The 16,923-nt window shown below is 51.6% G+C and overlaps 2 protein-coding genes across 3 annotated transcripts in view; one reads left to right on the top strand and one right to left on the bottom strand.

Moving 5' to 3' along the window:
- The first annotated feature begins 812 nt into the window (after window positions 1–812).
- KCNK15 (potassium two pore domain channel subfamily K member 15) lies at window positions 813–6,765 on the top strand. The gene is made up of 2 exons (XM_021527867.4): window positions 813–1,157; window positions 4,463–6,765. Exons 1-2 carry the CDS (start codon window positions 875–877, stop codon window positions 5,374–5,376), a joined length of 1,197 nt encoding a protein of 398 aa, XP_021383542.1. The 5' UTR covers window positions 813–874; the 3' UTR covers window positions 5,377–6,765.
- A 1,749-nt stretch (window positions 6,766–8,514) lies between these two features.
- Window positions 8,515–16,923, bottom strand: part of RIMS4 (regulating synaptic membrane exocytosis 4) — a 56,465-nt gene continuing 48,056 nt past the window's right edge. For both annotated transcript variants that reach the window (XM_021527866.3, XM_085558026.1), the window contains exon 6: window positions 8,515–16,277. In XM_021527866.3, the coding sequence (XP_021383541.1) occupies window positions 16,059–16,277 (219 nt within the window). In that variant the 3' untranslated portion in view covers window positions 8,515–16,058. The remainder of the gene's footprint in view (window positions 16,278–16,923) is intronic.

Here is a 16,923-nt window from a genome sequence, read left to right as displayed (position 1 = left end):
AGAGGGTGTAGGCATGAGAAAGTCCTCCAGCCTCGGAGTGCCCAGGGGCAACTTCGGGGAACGGGGATGTTACTGCTGTCACTGGCACGAGAATGAACTGCTGGCACCCTAGGGCTCACTGCAGCCAGGCGCTGCCCAGAGCTGCCGGGCTGGGAGGGCTCGGGGCACACTGGAGCCAGTCCAGGTGTGCGTGTGAGCCGGAGCCCGCAGGAGCCGGTGCCGGGGCAGCAGGAGCCGGTGCCTGGGGCAGGCAGGAGCCGGTGCCTGGGGCAGGCAGGAGCCGGTGCCTGGGGCAGGCAGGAGCCGGTGCCTGGGGCAGGCAGGAGCCGGTGCCGGGGCAGGCAGGAGCCGGTGCCCGGGGCAGCAGGAGCCGGTGCCTGGGGCAGGCAGGAGCCGGTGCCCGGAGCCCGCAGGAGCCGGTGCGCGGTGCCGGGCTCGGTGCGCGGTGCGCGGTGCGGGGCTCGGTGCGGGGGGCGGTGGCGGTGCCGGGCTCGGTGCGGGGCTCGGTGCGGGGGGCGGTGGCGGTGCCGGGCTCGGTGCGGGGGGCGGTGCGCGGTGCCCGGGCGCGGTGCGCGGTGCGCGGTGCCGGGCTCGGTGCGCGGTGCGCGGTGCGCGGTGCGCGGTGCCGGGCTCGGTGCGCGGTGCGCGGTGCGGGGGGCGGTGCGCGGTGCCGGGCTCGGTGCGGGGGGCGGTGCGCGGTGCGCGGTGCCGGGCTCGGTGCGGGGGGCGGTGCGCGGTGCCGGGCTCGGTGCGGGGGGCGGTGCGCGGTGCGCGGGGGTGCGCGGGGGTGCGCGGGGGTGCGCGGGGGCGGGCGGGGGGCGGCGGCGGCGGGGCCATGCGGAGCCCGGGCTGAGCGCGGCGGCCGCCCCTCGCCATGAAGCGGCAGAACCTGCGCACGGCCGCGCTCATCCTCTGCATCTTCTCCTACCTGCTGGTGGGCGCCGCGGTCTTCGATGCTCTGGAGTCGGAGGCGGAGAGCGGCCGCAAGCGGCTGCTGGAGCAGAAGCGCGGGGAGCTGCGGAGGAAGTACCGCTTCTCCGCCGACGATTACCGGGAGCTGGAGCGGCTGGTGCTGCAGGCCGAGCCGCACCGCGCCGGTCGCCAGTGGAAGTTCGCCGGCTCCTTCTACTTCGCCATCACGGTCATCACCACCATCGGTGAGTGCGGGCAGCCCGGCCGGCGCGCCCGGCATCCCTCCATCCCTGCACCTCTGCACCCCGTGTCGCTCCATCCAGCCTCCCTACACCCCGTGTTCCTCCATCGCTGCCTCCCATGCCCCTCCATCCCCATGCCCCTGCACCCCATGTCCCTCCATGTCCCTGCGCCACATCCTTCTCCAGCCCCACACCTCCTGTACCCCTGGGAGCCCCAGGGCAGTCTGGGGGCACGGCAGAGGCAGGTGTCACCCTTGCAAGGCTGGGACATCTCTTCAGGCCACCGCCGAGTTGACCCTGTGGGACCCCAGCGGTGGGTGAGGCAACCCACGGGCAGGCTGGGGCCGCCCTGTGCTGGGCGTGCTGCTGTGGCTGGGGCCGCAGGACACGGCATTGTCCCAGGGAGGCAGCAGCTTGCGGAGCTCCTGCGGGAGCCTTTGGAGCAGGCAGCTGCCAAAGTTGGCAGCGGTGTGGGAGGGCAGAGGTAGAGGCCGTGTCTGTCCTCTGTGCTGGGCAAGAATTGTTGGCTTCTCTGCTGGCTCAAAACTCTGCGTGTTTGGCTGTGTGAGACTGGCTTAACAGAGCCAAGAGAGCCACGAGCCACTGCCCACTGCTCTGCCTGCACAGAAACCTGCAGACATGGGTGTCAGCTTGGAGGGGAGTGATTGAAATAAACTCCCCTGTAGACCCATTTACCCATACTAGAGCCCAGTGCCTTGTCCGCTTCAATTTTGCAAGAGAATGAAACTAAATTGAATGAGGGTTGCCTTAATTTAGGTGAGATTAGCCACGTGGGAGTTGAGCATTGTTTAATGAATCCACTTTGATTAATTTATGCACCCTTGGCATCCCGTGGGGATAGACAGGGATCCTGTGCTTGTGTCACTGCTTGTGCTGGAATTTCAGACAGCAGATGTGTTTTGGAGGCAGGAATCCTGAGGCCAAATCCTGCCCTGGCACAGCCAGCAGCCACCTCCTGTTCTTCAGGACAGAACTTCAGCCTTACTAAAGGGCTTGGGATGGTTAAAAACTTCTGGTAGCTGGAAGCCTCATCCCTCAGGACAAGGGTGGGTGGGATCAACTGCACTGTGTTACCAGAAGGCAGGAGGTGGAAGAGGGACAGGTATCCTGCAGGCCTTGCCTGGGGTCTCCATGTGCTCCCAGGGATGTGGTGTGGGGTTTGTGCAGCTGGGAACACGCATGGTCAGCAAACCACGGTGAGCTCAGGGCATGGTTCAGGCCAGACCCCAGCAGGAGGGAAAGATGAATGGCTTCAGCAAAAATCCCCATCATCACCTGACAGGTTATAGCTCCATTTACATGATTTTCCTGTTGGCTATGACAAACAATGGCTGTGCTTATCACACACCCTGTGTGATAAATAATTTCAGCCCAGGTGCCGTATTTCTCAAACACTGACATGTTAGATCTCTTTGCATTGGGCTGTGCTCCAAATCTCAGTTTTAATGTCATTGTAGCTGTGTTTACTCTTTCTAATTCCCTTTGTCATTTCAAAACCATCAGTCAAACACTCCTTCAACAGTCTCTCAGGGTATAACAATTGTTTTTCCAGTTACTGCTCTTGTGGATCATTATCTTTACATCCTTATTGCTGTCATTGTATTATTTTGTAGCCTGGGACCTGGTGATTGCACTCAGTTATTAAGCTTGGATCTGACTGGGAGGTTTTGCCACTGCAGTCTCCTGTCTGCTCTCTGTTTCATGAAATGTGGCATACAGGCATTAAATTCATCATTTTCTGTTGTGTGGATCTGTGAACAGAAAGAGCAATTAGAAGCTGGTCCCTTGCTGCCTGCTGGCAGTTCCAAGCACAGCATGGAGAAGGATAATGCTGTCCTGAGCCCCTCAGCCTGTCCCATGCAGGAGGTTCCTGGAGCAGGAGGTGTGCTCAGAAGCCCAGGATAACATGGTTATCCTCCCCTGGTCCTTCCACCAGTGGGTGCAGCACCTTCCCCAAGTATCCTGGAAACCCACGGGCAGCAAGGACTGAGGTGAAGCCAAGTCACCACTTAAAACAAGACTGTGGGATAACAAGAGGGGGTTTTCACCCATGTTCTCCATGCAAAAGTCATGCAAATTCCTGCAGAAAGTGAAAATGCAAATAGCTGTTTGTGAAAGGCCTGGCAGCAGCACAGGAAGGAGCTGGTGTTGTTCTGCAGGCTCTTTCAGAAGGGAAGTCTCAGGCCCTGGTAGTTTCTTGTAGAAACAACTCAAAAGAAAGGCTCAGATGCCTTTGGATGCCTTTGTTCCCCATGTGACTCCTTTGCACTGATTTCGTTACACATCCTCCGAGGTCAGGGGCCACCAATTTCTGCTAAGCTGCTGTAATTGAGGTGGGCAAGGAATCGCTGGAGTCTGGAAGATTGCAGTGAATATTTCACTATGCCTCACAGTGTAATTGTGTGTGTCCTCGAGTCACAGCTCTGAAACTTGGGCCAAGGTGGAGAAATTAAATGTCAGAAAGCATTCAAGGAGAACCTTCATGTCCTGGAGCTCCTTGTCCACAGGAAAAGGGCTGACAGGGCTGTGGTGGCATAAATGCTCCCTTACCCTGCTTCTAAACCAGCACAGCCCCTCCTCCCCAACAGGCCAGTGGTGCTTCAGGTCTGAGTCTTAGTGACACTGGAGTAAATCTGGAGGGGATCTGCAGAAGTCCTTCCAGACACAGCTGCTCCTGTGGGGACTATCCCTATAGCACAGAGTTGCAGGGTCACTCTGGTTCCCATCCAACAGCTCATACAGCTGAGACTCAAATGTGCATGTGACACTGGACGGCTTGGGAGAGGAGGAGGAGCAGGTGACAGGGGAGGTGGCAATGCCCCTGCAAGGGCAGTTGTGGATAGTCCTGGCTGGGTGTGTTTCCTCCCCACAGGGTGATCTGATGCTGTTGGTCTCAGCATCTTGCAGAGCCTCTGTTCCCCTTCGCTGTGGGGTTCAGGTTACCCTGCACACCTGGCACTGGCACAGCATCCTGGCTTTTGAATTATTTGTGAGCTGCAGGAGGCTTGCAGACCCCAGTCCAGCTCTAGGCCTCTGTGACACTGGGAGCTGTCAGGAGGGTACCTTCTCTCTTTAGAGGTCAAATGAGGTTCTGCTTACATGAATGCGCCATCATCCCAATGGATGGGCATCCCATGGCCCCATTAGTATTACCTACAGATCTGTTACTGAGTCATTTTCCATTCTTCTCCCCCTTTTCTACTGCTCCCCTTGATCACAGGGCAGCCTTGCTGGAAACCCCAGTGAGGGCTTGATGCCTCCTTTCCTCCTTCCTGTGTCCTTCACAGGTTATGGGCACGCTGCCCCAGGCACAGACGCTGGCAAAGTCTTCTGCATGTTCTACGCCATCCTGGGCATCCCCCTGACGCTGGTCATGTTCCAGAGCCTGGGGGAGCGCATGAACACCGTCGTGCGGCTACTGCTCAAGAAGATCAAGAAGTGTCTGGGCATGAGGACAACCCATGTCTCCATGGAGAACATGGTCCTGGTGGGCTTTCTGTCCTGCATGGGCACCCTGTGCATCGGCGCCGCAGCCTTCTCTTATTTCGAGGGCTGGACTTTCTTCCATGCCTATTACTACTGCTTCATAACCTTGACCACTATTGGCTTCGGAGACTTTGTGGCTCTGCAGAAGAACGAGGCTTTGCAGAAGAAGCCCCCGTACGTGGCTTTCAGCTTCATGTACATCCTGGTGGGCCTGACCGTCATCGGCGCCTTCCTCAACCTGGTGGTGCTGCGCTTCCTGACCATGAACTCGGAGGACGAGCGGCGCGACGCCGAAGAGCGAGCCTCGCTGAGGAGAGCCCGCAACAACATCCACCTCAAGCCAAAGGAGGACAGCCGCAGCAGCAATGCCATTTTTCTCCCTGTGGAGGACAGGACGAGCCAGATGAACCTGATCCCGCTGGTGCAGGAGGACGCGGAGAGGCAGCGGCGCCAGTCGGCCGTCTCGGCGGCCGAGGTGCCGTCCTTGTGCACCTGCCTGTGCTACAGACCCCCGGTGTGCGGCAGCCCGGCGCCCTCCCACCCCGAGACCCTCGGCTGCCACACCAACCCTGTCTATTACAACTCCATTTCCTACAAAATCGATGAGGTGTCCCTGAGCACGCGGGGTCAGACCGGTTCCTCCCCGGGGAGCACTTTGTCTTCCAACAGCCCTCGCTGCCGGCAGCACCCCCGGCTGCGGAGGAAATCCATCTAGGAGCGCGTGCCCAGCTGGACTCAGCGCTCGAGTCTTACTATGATGATAAATTAAGAACAGAGATGTCAGGTTCTTCTTACTCATTTCTTCTGTTCCTCTCCCTCCCCCCAGCAGGAGCCTCTAAAATCCTGTTGGGAAATAATGATTCCTTTTTTGCAGGCACTGAAATGAAATTCGTTTTTCTTTGCTTTTTCCTCCCAAGTAGGTTCAAACATTTGGGACTGGCAAGAGCCCCCTCCCACCCTGATGTGAAGCTGTAGGTTTGCTCTCCCACCTCCCTGCTCCCCAAAGGCTGCATTGCTGCCCTCCCACCCTGCTGAGCCTTGGCTGCTGCTGCTGCCAGCACATGACTTCTGCTCCGTGGGCTGGGTTGCATTTGCTGAGTGTCAAAAGCAAAGTGTGTGTGAGCAAGCCTTGCAAGGCTGGGGACTACTAAGTTGTCCCCTGGCACCAGGTTGAGGTAAGTCAGTGCCACAGTAGGTTTGCAGCTGGAGGGTGGGCAGGGAGAAGTGGGCAGGAGGGAATGGGCTGCAGTCCTGAAGCTCAGCACATGGGGACAGCTTCATGGAGGAACTTCATCTCCTGTGAGCAGCCCTCTGGCTCTGGGCTCAGGCTTGTGGCTGGCTCAGTGCTTTTGGAAGCTGGAGGTCCATGTACTCACCCAGTTGCCCACCTGCACACTTTGCCTCTTAAACCTCCCCACCGTGGGTAGGTCCTCCTGGCTGAAATGGCTGGAGGGACATTGTGCCCCATTCCCAAGGGAAGCTGAACTCCTCCAGTCCAGTCCAGCCCCAGCTCTCCTCTGTGCTGAGCCCAGACTGTACTAAGGGCAGCTCAGGGAGAGCCTCCTGGACTACAGTCACCTGCAAATGGCTTGGTCCTAAGCAGATTTTTTTCTTAGCTAAAATCACCCCTTCTTTCCCCACCCTTCCCCCAGCTGGCAGGCCAGCAGCTGTGCTGGCTCCTCTCCTCCTCCCAGTCCCTGTGAGCCCATGGGTTTGTGCTTGTTGCTGCTGGGGTTATCTGAGGTGGGGGTGGTCCCATCTCCACATTCATCCCCATGTGGGATGTGGTACCTGCACAGCCACACCTGGGCAGCTCTTTCCAGCTGGTGACCCCAGCGTGGCCTTTGTCCATCGTGTCTCATCTGCATGAAAGCAGGGCTCTGACAGTGGTAGGAGCCCTATTGATTTTTTTTTCTCCAATAATGGACATTTTAACTTTCAGTTCTATTTAAAATACCCTCTGAGGGTATTTTTGTGGAGAAATAGCCCCTCTTCCTGGTGGGGAAGGCATGCAGAGTTGCCAGCATTTTGAAGGTTTCAGGGCAGGCTTTGCTCTCTCCTCCTTTTGTTCTGGGTGGCAGCTTAATAAAAGGTGAATCCATCAGGTTGTGGTTGATTATTTGTCAAAGGGGTGTCCAAGCTCCAAAGCCCAGGCTGGCTCCCTGTGGGCACTCAGGCAGAGAGGAGGATGCAAGTGCTGCTGGGCTGCCACCAGGGGCTGGTTTGTGACACCTTCACCTGGGTGCTGCCCAGGCCCTTTGGGGTGTGTGACATTCCAGGATGCCCAGCAACTGCCCCCCCTGCAGCAGGGGGTGAGCCTGGTTTAAAGGGAAAGGGGGAGGTGGGGGGGAACAAAGCAAGCTGTGAGTGTGGAAAACAGGCTTAAAAATGAGGCTTTCACTGGCTTCTCAGCTCCTCAGCGTGTCACTTCACACTGATCCACCAGCTCAGCCCTTTTGTTGCCATGTCACATCTCCCCCACCCTCCCCACGGATTTCAGCCCAAGGTTTGGCTGTTGCTGTGCTGCCCTTTGCCATTAGAGCTGAGCAGATGAAAATCCTTCTCTCTTTCCACGTTGGGCCTTGGACATCCTCCCAGTGGCCACGATGGAGCTGCACCTCTCACCCTCATCCATTGTGGAAAGAAGCAGGTCCTTGATTCCTGCTCAAGTCAGACCTGCATGGTATTGCCCTGGTGAAATCCACCTCTGCTGGAGCTGGAAGCAGGAGAAAACCTGAACCCAGAGGCTGAGCCATTCTTGCACTCTCCCTCTGGACTGAGCATGGCACTGCCCAAGCTCAGTGGCTCCAGGCTGTGTCACAGAGCCCATGATGCAGCCATGCAAAGGCACAGCCCAGCAGAGGCAGCAGGGATGGCAGTGTGACCTGCACACCCCGGAGGGCAGCGCTGGGGATGAGGTGACAGTGGTGGCCCTCCCTGTGTCCTGAGCTTCCAGGCAGCACTGCTTGGCTGCTCAGTGGCAGCCTGAGCCCCGTCCTGCATGGGAAACTGGCGGTGGTCCGAGGGTGGGAGATGCTGGACTGCCTCCTGACACTCTAGAGAAACCCTCCTCCTCCCCTTCCATCACTGCTCTCCTAGGGGCTGTAGCTGGGGCAGGTGAGAAGCTGCCCCTTGGTCTCACCCTGATGAGCTGCAGAGGGATTTGGAGTCATGACAAACACCTTTTAAGAAATTCTTAGTGAACTATGACTTTGCAATCCCTCATTCTCACAACAAAAGGACTTGCAGTAGCTGCCCAGAGAATGGTGCCTACTCTTAGCACCACCACCTCCTCCCACAGACCCCTCCAGCAGGATCCCCCAGACATTTCCCACCCAAGGGCTCACAGCTCCAGGTCATCCAGGCAGCAGCTGCACACCCAGTAACATCTGAGGGTCCCCAGGCTCCCCTGCACCCACGCTGGATGTTCCCAACAGCCTGGGCCAGGGGTGTTTTTTTCTGCCAGCAGAGTCTTCACCTCCAGGGTTTCAAAATCACCCTTGAATGGCCAGGGCTGACCATGAATGGTCTTGGAAAGAAAACAGCAGGAGCTTTAGACTGGGGTGGAGAGCAGAGCACAACTGGGAGCAAGCTTAGCTCTGTGCCATCTCCAGATGCCCATGGCCAAATTACATCCAGAAGTGGCTCAGGGAAATGCAGGTTTGAAGCTGGGGCTGATTGAGGAAGCTGGAGTGACAGCCCTTCCACGGAGCCCTGGAAACACCAGACTGAGCTGCTCTCGTTCCCTATAGGCACAAGGAAAAGGAAGTGTCCAGCTGAAATCCCAGCTTGAAGATAATGGTGGTGACAACAGAGAGGGCAAGACACTCCACAGAAAACCTCCAACACACCATAGGAAAAAAAAAGGTTTTATTATCACCATTATCAACGTTTTCATTAGCTTAACACTGAATTGTAAATCACTAATTCATTACATATTGTCTGAATAAAACCTACAGACAGGAAAAAAGTATAGCAGAATCCTCTCCTGACTACAGACGAGTGGCTGGTGACCCACCTTCCACCCAAGGCAGCCCAGGCACCTCGCAAGCCACTCGCCACCTGGGCAAGCAGGCTGCCCAACTCCATTGCCTGTGTTCCCTCTGGCTCCACAGAGATTACATCTCACCAAATGATGTTAAAAACCTCCAGAAAGTTTTGGAGAGGGTTACAGAGGCCAAAAAGAGCAGCTCTCAGCTGCCCCCACTCCTAGGGAAAAGCAAGAGGAGTGTTGTAGTGCGCCTGCAAAGTTACTGTGTTTTGTGGAGCAATTAATGAAGTAAAAAGGTTTAACCTGTGAAAGCAGATTTCCCTACAGTGGCCGGGCCCTGGCAGTGGGGAACAAGGCAGAGCTCCAGCAGGGTGGGGTGAGGGCAGGGATGGGCTGGGGTGGCCGCATCCCCGAGCAGAGGCCAGCTCTGCCGCACCGCCCGGGGCTCCGGCGGGCAGGGGGACGGATGTCAGTGCAAAGAGATGCCACGGGCAGCCTCAGTCCCCTCGGGCTGGAATAAGGCCTCGTGTCCAGAGGGAAATGGGAACCCATGCAGGGAGCAGGGGGTGCTGGGGAAAGCAAAGGGAAGGCGGAGGAAAGCTGGCTGGGAGCTGCCCTCCACCCAGCCCAGAGGCAGCTCCCTGTCTTCTCCTGGTGTCAGTGATGGCACATCTCACCAGCCCCTGCAAAAGACCCATGGCTCTTCCAAGGATGGCAAAGGAAGCAGTTCGAAGGTGGGACTGCTACAAAACCAGGACATGGGCATCCCTGGTGGGTGGCAGGCCATGGCAGTGCTGCATGAGGGGTCTCGGGGGAGGCACTGCATCCCCAGGATGCCCTTTCACCGTGCAGGGAGCAGCCTGCAGGGAGCGGGAGGAACACAACACCAGTGTGGTGAGGCATGGGGAACATGCCTTAAGATTCACCCTCCAAACCTCACTTTCCCTGGCTCCAAAGCCAAAACCAGCTCCAGGTCAACAAGGCAGAATCACCAGAGACCAGTGTGCAGCACTGGGTCAGAAGCAACAGCCCTGAATAAAAAAACTGCTGAAGGCTTTGCAGCTCCAGGCTGGCATTTAGTGGGATCTGGAGTCCCTGTGGGCAGATATCCTAACATTTGGTGCCCAAGCAACTACAAAAACCAGCTCCTGCAAAGCTTGTGGGATGGCTTCAGCAAGGTGTGCCTCAATCATTGTCTTGGTTGATTCTGCTGCCTCTCTGCCACACACAGCCCTTCCCTGCCCCTACACAGGGGGCTCAGCCCATGTAACACGCCCAGAGTAAATGCCAAGGCTGTCCATGGACCTGGCCAAGCTGGACTGCTTTGGTTGCCATTTTAGCTACTGGAAAGTCACAAAGGGAAAATCCTTCAGTCATCGCCTCTGTTTGCTGGTGTCCTGGAAAGGGCTGGTGCAAGCTCCTTCCGTTTCAGCCACTAAAGTGCAAAGAACCAAATGCTACAAAGAAACTCTCCCTGGTTCCTCTCCTCCACCAGGATAAAAGCAGCCACCATGGGGAAGGGAGGGCAGAGGGTGCCTATAGTGTGGGAAGAGCTGGAGGTTCCCCAAGGACGAGCGGGTGAGCAGCTGGGGATGGACATGAGGCTGCCTGGTGACTGGGATGTGGCCACTGAGCAGAGGAGTCTGGCAGTGAGAGCTGAAGCCACATTTTGAGAACACCTAATCACTTGCAAACCTCCCTGTGGAATTACCATGTTCACACACCCCTTGGCTGGTGTGCACCTGGGCGAACACAAAAAGCCTTTCACTGATCATTCTTTTTTCACTGATCGTTCTTTTTTCACTGATCATTCTTTTTTCACTGATCATTCTTTTTTCACTGATCGTTCTTTTTTCACTGATCGTTCTTTTTTCACTGATCATTCTTTTTTCACTGATCATCCTCTTTTCTAAATGCTTGGCTCAAATCCAGCAGCTGCAATTTCATTTTATATGCTCCCTCCAGGTCACAATAGGCCCTGGACTCCTCTACATGATGGCACTTTGCATTCACACCTCTCTCTCTTTTCAAAGCATTTCACAAAAAACAGGAATTCTTCCAGCATTCCTTGGGGCTCCCAGCATCACTGGGACCTGCTGCCTGCACAGCCAGCAGCCTGGCAATCTTGAGAAGAACATGGACACTTGTCCTATGGGAAATGCTGGGAGGAATCCACAGGCAATGGACTGGGATGCTGTTTTGAAGCTCTTTTATTCTATGCACTGCATCAATGATGGAGCTGACTTAAAATCCAGTATCCTGATCCTGCCACTTTGGAAAAATCAGAGAGCCCAGCACCAGCAAATTTCTGAGGAAAGGCACAGAACATCCTGTGCCTGTGTTATACCTTGGTCCCCTGTGAGCCCCTGCAAAGGTGCAACCTCTCTGCCTTGGGTGGAGTTTTTTAACAAAATGGACAAATACCACCTATGAAATGGACAAAATAACCCACAGAGCCTTTAAAGAAGAGCAACCCAATCTGCTGCTCTGAAAAAAACCCTCCCTTTAGCCTGCCCCAGGTATCTTGAGGAAAATAGGCAGCTGTCAGGCAGAGCTCAAGTGGCCCCAGAGTGCAAAGGCTTTTTTGCTTTATCAGGGCTACAGTGGCAGTGGGAACCATTCTCGTCAAATTACAAATACTAGATAGCCTAAGAAAAACAGGAGATTGAAACAGTCATGAAGTTTATACTGAAACTATTTTTTACCTCTGTTGTATGAAGTCACCTACAGCTGTTTCTTTCTTCACCTAAGAGAGATCTCATGTCGATGGGCACAGACACTCACAGAGAAGTCTATAGAATGAATATATCTCACAAGGCAACAGCCCAGTCTTTGTTTTTTACAATCAAAGTTAATATGGACCTTTTTCAAAAGTGATCTTATTCAGATTAAAGACAATTATAAACTGTATCAACAATATGTACTACAGCCTGCAAGTCACAATCTGTGCACACCCAATGGAATATATTATTGCTTGGTAGCCTATTAGACTTTGTTTATAAAAAGATTTTTTTACAGAGTACAGGATTATGACAAAACTAGCTAAGTAGTTCTCATCTTGAAAATACAACATCTATTCTTTCAACAAAGTAGCTGAGAGTTAATGAACAATAACAAATATTTACTAATAATTTTATGGCCAGTTTGAACAGAATTTCTTATAGGACTCTTTTCTGGTGTTTATTTACATATGCCTCTTTTCTTTTGGAAAAAAGTTGATAAAACATAACAAGGAACATAGAAATCAAAAGAATGAGTAAACTTCATACCGAGAACATCAAACATTTTTGAAAACACTAAATTATGTTACCTGTTAAAAAACATACATATCATTTTGTCTTTAAAGAAAAATATTTTTCCTGTTTTAAAATATTACCAACAGCATGTAATAAACTAACTTAAAATGAGTTTCATAAAAAAGTTGTCTTGTTGTCTAAACATTACTAAACATGCTTAGTTGAGATTCTGTTAACTGCCTCAACATCTTAAAAACAGCTCCTTTACAGGAACTTGTGATATTCATACTCCAGAAGACCTGCAAATTTAGAACAGTACAATGATAAAGGATCTGGTAGCTAGGAACAAGAAATATATATTTTCACTCAAAGCAAATAATTCTGCAATGTCCTTTGAAACAATCCATGGCCAAGAAATGCTGGCCCTTACCCTGCCCACAGTGCCTGCAGTGCAAAGGGATGCTCCAGCAGCTCTGGCTGCAGGATGAGGACCCAAGGACTGAATTGCAGAGTGAGGACCTTGGCCATCCCAGCTGTGTTAGGGCAAAAGGAAAGAAACAACAGGAGACTGGGAAAAAAACACTTTTTTTTTCACTGAACAAATCAGGACCATGGTCATGGCTGCTTTTTGCTCACAGCACAAAGAGGACAAAGCCACATGCGAGGCTACTCTCCCTGTGTGCAGGGGTTTCCCACTGGAGAGAGATCATTCTGCTCTCAGTATCAGGATTTCTTTGTTTCCCATAACACAGGTAACATTTAGGGATTGGCTCTCCATGGGTTTTTTGGCCAGCAATGCTCCTGTTACCTTTACAATGTAGCAGTTCATGCACAAGGAACAGAGAATCAACCCTGAATTGGGCAGGTATTTCTCTCTCCTCAGTCTCATCCCTCATAATCATTCACCAACCAAAAATACCGTGACACCTTTTTTTTTTTTCTTTTATTTAAGTCTCCTGCTCTTCCTCTCTCCCTCCCTGACTGTAGCCAACAGCAAGACTCAGGCACAAGAAAAGACTCAGCCAGGAATTGCAAAGGGGACAAAAGTTCAGTTTTCAGCTGCTCATCACTATGGCAAAATGCTGCTTTACACACGACCACATCGGTAATCCCAACTCTCACATCACATCACCTTAGACAGAAACTGGCCAGCCAAACCTTTTGGGGAAAAATGGGTTAGGCTTTATAAAAATAGGCTATTCCAAGCCTGAGACTTGTCTTGGACGCTACACTGGGAGTCTTAAATCAATGGACAACTAGCAGAGTTCTTTTTTGACTACAATAGACCATGGCCAGTGCAGGAATCATGCATGTGAGTGAAGTAAGAATTTAAACTGTAGGGCACCATGCAACTGCCCTGGCCTCACTCTGTGTCCCGCGGGCACTTGCAGAAGGGCTCCTGTGAGTCTGCTTTGTGAAGGAAGCTCACCTGCACTCGCCAGTCCCTGTGAGTGTGCTGTGCTTGGCAGCCAGGGATTGCAGTGTTCACTTACTGGGGAGAAACAGGACTTGGAGTGAGTAAAACAAAAGCGAGAAGCACTGGACCACAATCAACCACGTAAAAAATGCAGAAGAAAATCGGACGGAGCAGGCTGTGAAAACTGCCTCCAAATTACAGAATTGGAGATGTTAACAAAAATAACACAACTAGAACCATAACTTCTTTATTTTACCCTGACAGTGACCCTTCCACATGATTAAAAACAGATGGAAGATAGTCCTTGGTGTTAAGGAGTCCTGTGGTAACTAAACTGATCATCACTGAGCCTGCAGAGCTTTCAGAGGGGCAGGAAACGGAGACAAGTTGCATCTGCCAGGCACACACAGGAACTGAACTTTTCAACAGACAGTTGTTAAACAAAGTTTTCTGGGGAAATATTTTTGGCATATATGGTCTCCTACTCCCCATTAAAAACTGCAAAAATGTTGCATTCATCTTACTGGACACAGGAAACTCAGGATTAGCTTAGCTCTTACTGGTAGATAATGTCCAAACTAAGTACCAATGCAAAGCTTTTGGCATAACTTAAGACAGAAGCCCTGTTGCCAGGTCTGGCATGTACCTGGAGCTCCCCACAGTCCTTTTAAAGTCATAGTTATTAAAAGATCCAGTGCTACAAACCACTAAATCTACCTAATCTATTCTAGTTCATACACATATTGTACAATATTGCCTAGTACTCACTACATACCAAGAGGAAAAGATGCCAACTTGAATTACAGTAAATGTGCTTCTTTTTTTAAAAATAAAAATAAAAGAGAGAGCGCCACAACATAGTCTGACCAGCATGCAACAAACTTTCTTCAGCTAATATATAGAAAGTGTCTAATACATTAGAAAAAATAATTAGTGAGAGGCCAGAGACATATTTGATCAAGGAAATTAAGAGATTTATCTGAAATGTTGAGGCTTTTGCCACTGAAGACTCAAAAAATTAGTCATTCTATGTCCGTTGTCCTCCTTCCCTCTCCTTTATATTATATATTTTTTTACAGATTATTGTAAGGCCTATATAATTTTTGCATCTATCCTGTAATTTATCTCAAAATAATTTAAAATGCCATAGACAAGCTAGGACCAAAAGCAACTGCTTTTACCATCCACTCAACACTCATGCTTTTACTCTAAAATAGCTGAGGTCCACATGCAGAAATAAATGCTCAATATTTCTCTATGACAGACCAAGAATCTGCTCATTACTACATGGGACATGGGACCTTCACTTTCAAACCACAAAGTAAAACATCTCTAAAAGTTTATTCTGGGACAGCAGTCATCAAATCCTCATTCAGGAACTAAGACAAAACCTAGCCAAAACAGAGCTATCAACAGAAAATCTTTGGAGATTCTCTGTGGTTCTGGACAATTTAATTGTCTGAAGGCTTCAGAGCACTTCCTCCAGCACATGGCTCTGCTGGCAGCAGCTGCCACAGCTCAGCAAGTGTGCTTCACTCATTTAATGAACAGAACACACGTGCTGCGACCACTGTGTCATCACATTCCTCACTCACTACCTCTCTATATTTTGGGGATACATCTGCTCTTGCAGGACACTGGACAATGCCTGTGTAGTACCAAGACTGCCTAAAGCTCCCTCTCTCCACAGAGGGAAGGTTATGGGCTTTCCAGCACATTCTTCTCAGATGGCAAACTGAGGTTTCTTTCTTCTGCACCACCAGAACCCCCCATTTCCTCTCCCATGGCAGAATAAAACAGTCCTGTTTCAGGTCTGGGAAGGAAGGGCAGCATCTCCAGCAGATATGTACCAGTACCAAGGAGATGAAGGAAAAAAGCAGGAGATAGAAGACATCATGACTGAAGGATGCACAGCAACAAGTAAGGGAGTCAGAAAATTGCAGAATGTCTTAACTGACAATACAAAACACCTCAAGCTGCAAGTGTGATGTTCAGCTCCCACTTCCAGTGTTTTGGGGTTTTTTTCTGAACAAAATTGTGGTTAATTAGCCTGCTAAACTCGAACTCTGTTTAAACTGTCTGCTCTAAGTAGGCGCTACTTGTTCTCCCACCAAGTATGCTTCATCAGCAGTGTTAGACACGTAATGCAGTAAAGACACTTGCTGGTAATTTGGCACAGTTTGAAAACACAGCAACGACAGTGTTACAGCTAACATGACTCAGTGACAGGGAACTGATTCTAAAGAAAGAGTTGCAGGTTTCTTTCTTCTTCTTCCTCTCAGAAAGGAAGACCTAGTGCTTCCTCTTATTCCGTTCCTGCTTTTTTTAGGCCAGACGATGACCTCTACATTTTTCAGGTACTTTCTTGTGAAAGAATTCATATTAGAAATTTCTAACATGCAGAGCTAAGAGATATTAATTCCTTACTCCCCCCGAAATTCTTTTGAATGCTGCAACTTTCCAGGGTTAATATTGATCTGAAACAAGGTTCCAAGAATGACAGCGAGAGAAGTGAAACAAGAGGTGTACGTCTAATTTGACAACTAGGACTCATGCCCCATGGCACCTCCTCCTCGGACAGAGAGGGCACAGTGCCCTCCCCCTCGTCTTCTGTCTAAGGTCACTGGGTTATCCTCCTCTTCCAGCTCCACAAGAACTGATTGAACATGCATTGCGCTTGAGGTCAGAGTTCCAGCAAACAAAACCTTGACAGCATGTTTAAAAAACAAAAGCAGTTCCCCCTTCCTTACTCACTAAGACCTGTCACAGCAGGGTCCCACTGTGCTCTCCAGGGAAAGCTGTGAGGACTGACGCAGGAGCGGGCCTGTAGTGGGATCTACCATCGAGGAAGTTGGGAAGAGCTTGTACCAGCCGATTGCTAAAGTTGACAAATCCAGTTCTTCCAGGAGAACCCTGGCGACTCCCATGAAGTGCTTGCGCTCCATGCGTCCATAGTTTCCCCAGACTATCACCTTAGGGACAAGAAGGGGGAGCACAATTAATCCTCCAACTATCCCACTTTCTTGGGAAACACGAGTCTGACCAATCCTCCTACTCATCCAACTTTCTGGAGCTTTGCTACAGCCTGAAAAAACCAGAAATATTTACTCTACCAACAGGTGACATCAAGCTCTGCCTGATGATATTACTATTTTATTTTAAGCACATGTTTACAGATCCTAATGTTTGCAGATTTCTTTTCCCCCCATGGAACAGAGGTGAATGTGCATGTGGATAAGACCCCTTTCTGCTGGGCATGGGCAGCCCCTGCACAAAGTATCCTCAGGGCTGCAGTCCAACACCAGGTAGAATCTGGCCCCAGCATATAACAGGACACCAAAAGGTAGCCTGGGGAGGAAGGGCAGGAGGAGCTCCTGATCTGGAAAAATAAACCAGCAAAAAAAAAGGTGGGCAACTAGTTGGGCCAAAAGCCAACAGTTTGAGGAGAAGAGCATGTTTTAACTTCTGCACATGGAGCTCATGCCATGGGGCAGATGGAGATGAGGTATGGCCACTCACCTGGAGGAAGGGCAGGAGGGGCACACGTGAGAGACATGCAGGGCAAGCAGCACCGACGGCCGAGAACGGCTCACAGACACAGAGGAAGGGCCAATGAAA

The sequence above is a fragment of the Lonchura striata genome, chromosome 20 (assembly GCF_050655825.1).
Source record: "Lonchura striata isolate lonStrDom1 chromosome 20, ASM5065582v1, whole genome shotgun sequence".
Lineage (NCBI taxonomy): Eukaryota > Metazoa > Chordata > Aves > Passeriformes > Estrildidae > Lonchura > Lonchura striata.
Note: the sequence above shows the minus strand (reverse complement) of the source record. Positions and strands in the feature narration are given on the sequence as shown.

Coding starts and splice junctions, on each gene's coding strand:
- KCNK15 (XM_021527867.4), top strand. CDS start 875: ATGAAGCGGCAGAACCTGCGCACGGCCGCGCTCATCCTCTGCATCTTC. Junction 1,158..4,462: donor CACGGTCATCACCACCATCG/GTGAGTGCGGGC, acceptor TGTCCTTCACAG/GTTATGGGCACGCTGCCCCA.